At 48.0% G+C, this 9676-nt stretch overlaps 2 protein-coding genes across 4 annotated transcripts; one reads left to right on the plus strand and one right to left on the minus strand.

Moving 5' to 3' along the window:
* Positions 1-430: 430 nt before the first annotated feature.
* Positions 431-3508, minus strand: cox18 (cytochrome c oxidase assembly factor COX18). Of its 3 annotated transcripts, none has more exons than XM_086023510.1 (7): positions 3352-3508; positions 2827-3159; positions 2177-2277; positions 1942-2096; positions 1207-1322; positions 1021-1128; positions 431-945 (listed from the first exon to the last, which is right to left on the minus strand). In XM_086023510.1, the coding sequence occupies exons 2-7, from the start codon at positions 3145-3147 to the stop codon at positions 784-786; spliced, it is 963 nt and encodes a 320-aa protein (XP_085879636.1). In that variant the 5' UTR covers positions 3148-3159; positions 3352-3508; the 3' UTR covers positions 431-783. The 3 variants fall into 3 exon arrangements, with proteins under 3 accessions (XP_085879636.1, XP_085879637.1, XP_085879638.1); XM_086023511.1 differs by having other exon boundaries at positions 3383-3471; XM_086023512.1 differs by lacking the exon at positions 3352-3508 and having other exon boundaries at positions 1942-2056; positions 2177-2977.
* Positions 2903-9673, plus strand: selenot2 (selenoprotein T, 2). Its single transcript, XM_086023517.1, has 7 exons — positions 2903-3166; positions 4089-4316; positions 4987-5097; positions 5167-5293; positions 5370-5457; positions 6488-6612; positions 6682-9673. Exons 2-6 carry the CDS (start codon positions 4129-4131, stop codon positions 6607-6609), a joined length of 636 nt encoding a protein of 211 aa, XP_085879643.1. The 5' UTR covers positions 2903-3166; positions 4089-4128; the 3' UTR covers positions 6610-6612; positions 6682-9673.
* The last annotated feature ends 3 nt before the right edge of the window (positions 9674-9676 follow it).

Here is a 9676-nt window from a genome sequence, read left to right on the forward strand (position 1 = left end):
CAGTGAATTGAAACGAATCGTGTTTCAACAAATCCCCACTTGATGGGGCACAACTGGTCACAACCCAAATAAGCAGATAAAAGAAACATTGGAGGCTGAGGATTTAAAAAGTCAGCAGTTCTGGAGTTAAGACTAGTGCAGTAAAAAAATTAGTCCTTGACCGCACTTTGGGAATCACCTTAGACACAACTATAAAGTCCACTAGAGAAGAATCTTGTGACAGCAAAAAGGGAGTTTTCCATTAATTGTTTTGACCAGAGTCAATGACAATGTTTGCAATATCAAATGTCTTATTTTGTGATTGAGGGACTAGCGGATTAATCGAGATGCAGAGAATGATTGCGAAATCACAACAAAGGGATTTGGCGGATCTAAGTCTACTCGGCAAAAAGTAGCATGTAAAGCAAAAACATTTCTTCCAACAAAATAGTCAAGTCACAAGTTTTATTTGGAGCAGCTGCCGATGAAATGAGAAAAAAAGGAGGAAATTCTTGCAGGTCCCAGTTGATGTTTACTCAATATAAAAACTGGCCCACAGGAAATGAAGACGAGTCCTGGCTCGGGTGCGCCAGTCCAAAACAAGTCCAACAACAACAAAACACACGCACACACACGATTGTTTTGTTAGTTATTCAGCGCCGCTTCCTGTCCAGCTGCAGACAACTTCCTGTTAACTTGTGCTACTTTGTGGGGAGGCAGCCAGAAGTTTTTTTAGGGGAGAGAGGCGGAACCCAGACTTGGCGGCGGCGGTGGTGGACTTGGGCGCCGCCAATGACTTGGTGTCTACTTGCGGTACTTCCTGACGACGGCGTCCATCAGGTCTTTGTAGGGCGTGCTGGAAGGCTGTGTGGGAAGTTTGAGGAACTTGCGGAGAGCAGGCGCGCGAAGCAGAAGATTGTGACCCAAGCCCACCAGGCTGGAGCACCACCAGTAGAGCGCCATCGCCTGGAGGGAAGGAGAAAGACGCCGACGGCTCACTTCCGCTTTGATCCATTTGCGCGCAGGCGGGGCGGAACTCACCGATGGGACGCCGGCGGCGATGGGAATCATCAGCAGGGACAAACCCCGCATGGCGTTGGTCACCGCTTTGTGGACGGACGACACGTTGGACTTCTGAAGGGAAAACAGCTGAACCGGAAGATGATGAAGACGATGATGAAGACGACAACGCCGTGACATCATTGTCGGCGGCCGTTAATCACGCACCTCCACGATGAGCAGATTGGTCAGCCCCAGAGTGAGCGGCAGGAGCCATGTGGAGTCGGGTGACGTCAGGTCGGGGAACCACAGGGCGCCCCCTGTGGCCAAGGAGGCCTCGAGCGCTGAAAGGCAAACGCGCTTCAAGACCATACTCTGGGGAAAAGCTGCGTTTTCTCACCTGGATCTTCCACAGTCAACTCCACCTTTTGGCCCTACATGGTTGCTTGCTTGCCCCCAAATTTGAAGCCATTTTTTTTTTTTTTTGCCCCGCGTTTTCCTCAACGCTGCCAAGTCCCAATTTGCAGTTGTGCGGCTTCAGTGAACTGCCACCTTGTGCCACAGCATGCCGGCTGGCAGAACTGAGCAACGTTCAGTTCAATTATCATAATTTAAACCAGTGGCCTTCAATCCTGTTCCTCAGGGGAACCTCCAGTCCTGCCTGTTTTCCGTCTCTCCCCGCTGCAACACACCTGATTCAAATGATCAGATCATTCTTTGCCTGTAGGCATCTTGATGGGTGTCAACATTTATGCAAGGTCAATAAGTGTCTTTTTGAATAATTGAATTCAATATGGTTACGGTTCAGTTGGAGGCCCGATGATGCAAAGCAGTTTTTGATGTCATCTTAAAATATGAATCAAAGGCTTTCCTTTCAGAGATGGGTCCACACGCACGTGGATATTTGTGACAAAGTGCACAACAACGTAGGTCTCATTCAAGTCCCGGCCGCTGTCGACTCACCCGAGTGCGGCGCGCTGAGGTTCCGGAGGGCGAGCGACAGGGCGATCCAAAGCGGCAGCTGAACCCAAACCAGCAGCGACCCCTTGAAAGGGTGACAGTTGTCCCTCACGTACAACTGTGAAACCAAACGCCGCAGATTCTTCCGGAACTGGAAACTGAAGGCCGCAAAAGCGCAGTGAGCTGGGCGACGAGGCGAGCGCACCCGCCCCGCCCCGCCCCGCCAGGTTGTCCTTACCGACACTGCTTGTCCGTCCAACCTCGCTCGCTGGCCTTAAGTGACACTTCGTACCGCAGCCTCTTGGCCAGCGCCGCGATCTCTGGCTGCAGCGCCTCCACCTGCACGTTGTCGTGGTTACAGACGCCACAAACAACGAGGACGGAGACAGGTTGCCGTGGTTACAACACATTACAGGAAGCATCTGAGAAGAACACGTCCTTAGAAGGAAGTGTCTCACCGATATGGACTTTTGGAGGCCAACGCCAATTCAGAGATTTGTCCCATTAATAGGCCGATGACTTTAAAAAGCATATCATGAATAATTTTTCAGTGTTAGTGTAAGCGTTGGCTGTGTTCACGCGCAGTTCACATGACATCTCAGGAAAGACGTGAATGGGATTGAAGGGAGTCCGAGTTCCATATAGTGGACAAGGACATCATTCTGAGTGACTCCAACACTTAACAGCATTTATCCTTTCATGAGAAAGTAAGGACCAATCAGGATTTCATCGGCAAAACTTACAATTACTTTGAAAAGCGCTAATATAGGCCGATAAAACTGCTCCCTCAGGAGCTGTTAGATCAGGAAACGTGTGCTTCTGAGAACGCTTCCTTCTAAGGAAACTTCTCCTGGGAAAACAAGTCCTTCGAAGGACGCGCGGTGCGACCTTGGCGAGCACGCGCATCTGGTAGGCGGCGAGGGGCAGCGTGACCAGCGTCCTGACGCTCAGGGTGCTGACGGCGATGCTGAGCCACCAAGGAAGACCGCTGGTCTGCTGGACCTGGACCAGGAAGTCCTCAGCCAGGCGTACGGGGGCCGAGTGCGCCGCTTGCTCGTACCAGCCGGGATCCGCGCCCCCCGAGGACAAATGGCGGGGGAGGATTGAGGAGCGGGTGGCAGGAGGAAGAGGAGACTTCTTGAGGAAGGCCGAGCCGCACGACGCTATGACGGGGAGCCGCAGGACGTGGAGACCCCCCAGAGCCAGCATGGCGGCGTCACACTGCCAGGTTAGAGGTTATCAGCTTGATTTGGCTCATCACAAAATGAGTTCAAATGTTACAACAAAGTTGGATTCTATTTTGTTACGATGGGCGAGCAAGCAAATGCTCTATACATTATAGGAAAGAAAATACAAAATATTTCCTTCTAAAGGTTAAACATGACCAAATAAAGTGTCGTATTTCCTAATCACCTGCTGGCGGTCGTTTTTGTTGCGTTTTCACCTTTTGCTTGCTCGCGGTTCAGCAGACATCAGCCGAAAAGGAGCGTCGCGGAATTGTTGGCGTCATAGCGCATATTGGGGCGACTGAATATGGCGTCATTGACAAGCACTCACGTCCTTTTCATTTTGTGCTTTGCCTCATATTTAAGTATGCGTTTTAATCTCTTATCAACATTTTTGGGTGTACGTTTTGCTGGACTTAATTTCGTTTTGTGCGCAAAGCCAACTTTAAAGATTAGAATCAAAGCGAGGAAAATGGTTGTCATCAGCCCACAAAAGCATGAGGTGCGTTCCCGACAAAAACAGACCGCCGGCAGCTGAATATGCACATTCACAATAAAGACTTCAAAAACAAACATACACAAACAAACAATGGTGTTCACTTTTGGTTAAAAGCGAAAGCACGTTTGCGTCCAATTTGGGTGATTTGTTGTCTTTTAAGATATCCGTTGTTTAAATTCTTTTCAAAAACATTTGGGAAATCCCAAAAAATGTTTTAATGTCTCCGTCAGGATGGCAAAAAAGTCTTGAATGAATATTCATCTTACAAGTATAGATATCGTTAAAGGTTTTCAGGTGCGTGTTTTATGTCTTTTGGCGAGCCGTTTAGTTGTCATCCCAACATAACCATTTCTTCTGGGGCTCGCTAGCCCAGGTAGCTAACTATGTGTACTGCACACGGTGTCAGCTTCAACTTTATTGTGAAGGAAACCGGATAGCGGAAGCTGAGCAAAATCAGCAGTCAAGATGGCGGAGTACAGCCAGGCCGGACTGTTGGCGGCTCTTCTCCTCTTCACGGTTCTCACTCTCCGCGACGTCTACGTGGGCAGGTCCAGTTCGAACCCGCAGCAGCTCGCCGCCGGGCCGGAGATGGAGCCCGGAAGGGCGGCCAAGGCGGCCATGTACAGCGGCCCCGTGCTCAAGTTCCAGTACTGGTGAGCCACTTGGCGGCGGCTAACCGTTAGCACGCCCACGAGCAACGTCTTCAAACGACTTTTGGCCAAGTGAAATTGCTCAGTTGCTCCGCTTGATAAAGAAAATGTGTTGGTTGAGTTTGACTCCACTTTGTTAATAAGCAACATCTATTCAGCAACTCACTTTCGTTACATGGCAGTATTTACAGTAAATAGGACTTTACCACTGCCGTGGTGTAAGTCCGTGATACACTATAACGTGTTCCAATTTACGTACACGTTCTGAGGAGCGAGCCTCGTCGTAAACTGAGGATTGCGTAATGAAATGTGTTATTTGCCTTTTACTTGGTAGGTAATAACAATATTTGAACATGCATGCTTCAGAAAGTTTGTGGCGCATCTATTCGGACTTTGAACGTCTTATTTCCGAAAAAGAAAAAATCAGTACAGAGATCAAGTGAGATTCTCTGGCAGTATTTTGTGTAATTGTGGTCTTTAATTTGACTCGGTTTGTATATGTACATGTAATTGCCTTGTTAATATTCAGGGTTTTGGAATCTTTTTTGTTCTTAATCAAAAATGCGTTTCACAGGTGATAACATTTGCAAGACGCTGCTCTGGTGTTTCTAAATGTCGTCATGAGCAGTTCCAAGTGAAGTAAGCAACATGACATTTGTTTGTGTGTTTGCAGCATCTCCTGAGGCTACAGCAAAGTGTTCCAGGACTACTCCAGGGCCATCGGACAGCTGTACCCCGACATGCGCATTGAGGGCCAAAACTACCCCCCCACCTCCATCAACAAGTATGTCCGACTATAGCCTTGTGCGCCTGTGTAGAAGTTGCGTGACATGCGTTTTTGACTCTGCTCAAGGTTGTTGGGCAGCGTGGTGTCGTACCTGAAGTTGGCGTCCATCTTGTTGATCATCAGCGGCCAGAACGTGTTTGCGATGCTCGGCGTGGACACGCCCAGACTTTGGACGTGGACACAGGAAAACAAGGTGAGCGCTCGACGCGGCAGGCGGACGGACGTGCGTGCGCCGGCGCCGTCTTCAAACCGTCTCTTCCTCATGTCAGATCTTCTCGTGTCTGATGGCCTTCTTCCTGTGCAACATGATGGAGACACACTTCCTGTCCACTGGAGCCTTTGAAGTCACACTTAACGGTGGGTCTGATTAGACGGAACACTACTTATGAGTGGTGCATGTGGCACAAATAAGTGAAGCCTTCCGTGTCATTTGATGGAGGGAAAGCGAATGACAGCGGCCGTGAGTGAGGTCAGATGATTTAACAACCGACATGGTGATCATTAATTACCATTGATAGGCTGGCTGATGAAGTGAGTTTTTGATGGCTTTGTTGAGTGCTGGCCAAACAGCTAGCGTGCTGGCTAGTGCTCGCGCGCTGATTGTTGCAATGTGTCAAGCGCTTAAGCAACAGCACGTCTACGCTCTCGCCAACCCGCCACCAATAGTCACTGGCAGTGTCGCCGCCGCCGCCGCCAGTGTCCTTTCCGGCACTTTGTTGAACCAGCGGTCACAAAATCGACAGCAGCCACTCAAGAGCACACAGACTGGCTAACCGTTAGCCAGTTAACAGATAGCCGCTGACCTCAGCTCAACGCAGCTAACTTGACACGTTCGTTGGCCTGCTCACACTGCAATCGCCAGGCCATCCACCTGTTTTCGGAACCTTGGAATTCAATTGATGTATAATATCAGGATGTCAACCCCAAGTGGACAACAATAATATGGCACCTCATCAGATATTCGTTGTTGATTCATCAATGAATTGTTTCAACTTTAATGTTGCCACGGCCGCAAACACCGAAAAGTTCTTACGGCTTAGTGGCGTTTCTCTTTCCTTGACGGGTGTCGACCTCCCCGTGCAAGTTTTTTTGCTTCCGATCCAACGACCCTGATGTTGCAGCCTTAACCGAAACGAAATATCAGCCCCAATCGGGCGTCCTTTATAGTTTATTTTCAAGTGGCGATTGTTGTTCAACTTGATGCGCTTCAGGGTGAACAACAATCGGAGTCTGCAACTGGACCCAGGCGGGGCAAAAATACTTGACATGAACGTCAGAGGTCCGATAGTTGTTTCTCACCGGTAGGCGACCCCTCCATCTTGTTATTGGCACGCGTTGCGCAATCTCTTGTTGACCCGCGTGCTGTTGTCGTTGGCGACCACCTCAGACGTTCCCATCTGGTCCAAGCTTGAGTCGGGCCACGTCCCCAACATCCAGGAGATCTTCCACATCCTCCACAACCACCTCAACATCAACCAAGTGGACGGCGCCGGCTTCTCCTCGCTTTAGAAGGTCAGCTGCCGCCTCGTCACTGCCGCTTCCTTCTCACCGACGCGTGCGTGCATGCATTCGTGCGTTTAGGGGCGTCCTGGCTCAGCGGCACCATCAGCCGCCGGCATCCATGAAGGTGGGTTCTGAAAGCAAACTCTGCAGGACCTCGCCGGAAGTTTCCCGCCGACGACTGAGTGCCTCCGCTGCCGTCTTGTGATCATGTGACCCGTCCGCCCTGCACCTTTCTGGATTGACTTTGAAAACAATTCATGTTACTAGCGTTAGCCTCATGCTAGCTAGCATTTATGGCAAAGTGTTGGAGTGTTTCTTTCACCTGCGAGGTATCCCCCCCTAACTAGTACACTGTACACTCTTTGTCCTTACTTGCACGGCAACTCTGTCATACTAGTCGGACAAGTGCATGTTATTCGTGAAGCAAAACCACAAGTGTGCGTTTTGGTGCTACTTGTAAGGTTCAGAAGGCTACTAGTGCATAACGCATGCCTACTAGTTGTGTTACTCGTGGTGTTACTGGTGCAGGCCAGTGGTTTCGTTGTGCGCTTGTAGCGGAAAAAAAATATTAGTAAAACAGTGGTTGTACTAGTGTTCTTAGTTGATTTACTAGTTTGGGCAAAGGGCAAAGAAGTACATGGACCTTAAGGATATGGAATAAATGCATGAGCCACATCTGAAAGCCAAAACAATCAAGTATTTATTTATTTATTCATTTTAATGACGATCAACAATGAAAGCAAACAAAATGGCTGACTTACAAGATCCTTCACACATGGCAGGGCAGAGCCTGCAAAAACAAGAGCCATCCATCCGTTCAACCGCCACAACTATCATTTTCAGAATCTATTCATCTGACACACACACACACACACACACACACACACAAACAAACTTTGTCCAGCACGGAAGCGTGGAACTGCCAACGTGCAGTAAACAGGTATTTTGGACTGGCAAATACGTACTTGCAAGGAGGTATGACATTTCTGTGCATATTGATGAATTCTTGGAGCTTTTGAATTTGGACAATAATGAGCGAGTGGCTCCACCTTATCTCTGGCCGGTCAATAGAGGGCGCTATGGCACACCCCAGCGCAAAGCTGTCACCTTGAATAAGACAAAATCCTGAAAATGAAATATTTTTTAGATTGTAATAGAAATCTTTCAAATGACATGCATATACGTGTTGACATGAGAAGGATAAATAGTAGACAATTGCTTAGGTGCTTGCTCTCGTTTCAGCTATGACATGTTGTGCCCTGTCAAAATTCTTCACAAGATGCTGTTTTCTGGCTGACTGTTGAGGCTTTTATTTTTTGACTACTGTATACATTTTGCTCCCCGCATTTTTAAAGCTGTGTCAGGATTCAAAATGGGCTCGTATACCATCAAGAACCAAAGTACAGTTCAGTTATATTTAGCTTTCCCATTGACTCCTCAAGATCTGCTTGTTCTGACATTTTAATTAAAATAAGCAGAGCTGGGCACTTAACCCTTTTTTGCCGATCTGTCCGCAACCCTCCACCCTTGACCTTGGTACCTTTCCGGCTGCGACCCCCCACCCTTATTCATAAAAATTATCACCCTTGTTCCGCCCCCCGGCCCAAAAAAAAAAAAAAAAAAAAAGTGCCCGTGATTGACACCGCCGCGGGAGAGATGCTAACGGCTGAGGCTTGTTAAGGATCATTAGCTGGCTAATTTACTATTCAGACTCGCTGTGGACATGCTTCAAAATGCGCCACTAGTACTTTACTACTTACCCAACTGTGTGTGCTTACTTCTATTGCTAGCCCCGGGGTTGGTTTTGTCGTATAATTATTTGGGTCCAACAGACGGCCAGAAGTCGCATTCAACAAGGTATTTATTTTCCACACTTCCCTTCGTTCACGTCCTTCAAAATAAAAGCATACCAGCAAACCACTATACACAGCAGGTTTACTACGGCGTATTTCCGGAAGAAGGAAAGACGCCAGAAGAAGTGCATGAACTCCACCTTGATGTGCCGGCGTCATACTTGAGTACTCCGCACATCTTAATATACTCCCTGACACAAGTTGTATTGAAACAGTTAAGTTCCAAGTCTTGGGGCGTCGCTTCAAAAAGACAGCGTTCAACAATGGATATCGTTTCTGCTACAACCATAAAGGATTGAGATGACTAGACGATGCATTTAATTTTATAGCCAAACTAGTTTGCTTTGCAGCAGCAACAAGCTGCGTGCTGCATCCTCTCTCTCCTCTCCGTGTGGGAAACTGTATGTCATCGCAACATGTGACATAATGGACCGATCAGAGCAGCAAGAATTCCTGATGGGTGCGTGGCATGTGTTGCAGACCTGTCGCCAAAAGCACAATGCGTCGGTCTCGTGAATCAATGCGGCAGTTGTCGCTCACGCTGGCGCGGGAGTAGAAAGAAGCCTAAAAAGAAGCTTTTCACCAAGTAGGCTGAGATTAAATTTGGCCGCCAGCTACCACGTCACACGCATGAGGGACGATTAGTGGGCCAGACTAAAAGCCACTTCCGGCTATGCTTAGTCCAGCCCTTTTTAAAAATTTGTCAGCCTCCAGCCTCCCCAAAAATAGGAATGCGGCCGGGCTGGAGGGTCCGACCGGTTCGGGCCAGGGACGGACTGCCCAGTTCTGAAAATAAGGGTGCCTCAACAAAGGGGAAAAGACTTTAATGTTGGTTATGATGGTGGTACTGGTTGGAGCAAAATATTTTTTGGAGCTGCTACTGGTCCCTGCCTGGGACTCGAGACATGCAGAGTGCAGATCACTTTGGCTACTTTTTTTTGTAATAAACTTTATGAAATATTGCAAAATGGCATGAAAATTCAGCTTGATTGCGAAAGGAAAACTTTTGAATACTTTTGAAAAGGAAATTGCCAGGGGCGTGACATTTGTTACATTTCACACATGCACGCCAGAACTTGTCAGCCTTCTGACAGTTATTTATTGAAATATACATTCGTGAATGTCAACATGCTCATATAATTATAGAAGGCTTATCATATGGACTGTAGTCATCTTTGGAAAGTAAATAAAACAACATGCTCATAAAACAATGCAAACTG

This window comes from Filicampus tigris, chromosome 2 (genome assembly GCF_054856515.1).
Source record: "Filicampus tigris isolate MCC_2025a chromosome 2, RoL_Ftig_1.0, whole genome shotgun sequence".
Taxonomy (NCBI): Eukaryota; Metazoa; Chordata; class Actinopteri; order Syngnathiformes; family Syngnathidae; genus Filicampus; species Filicampus tigris.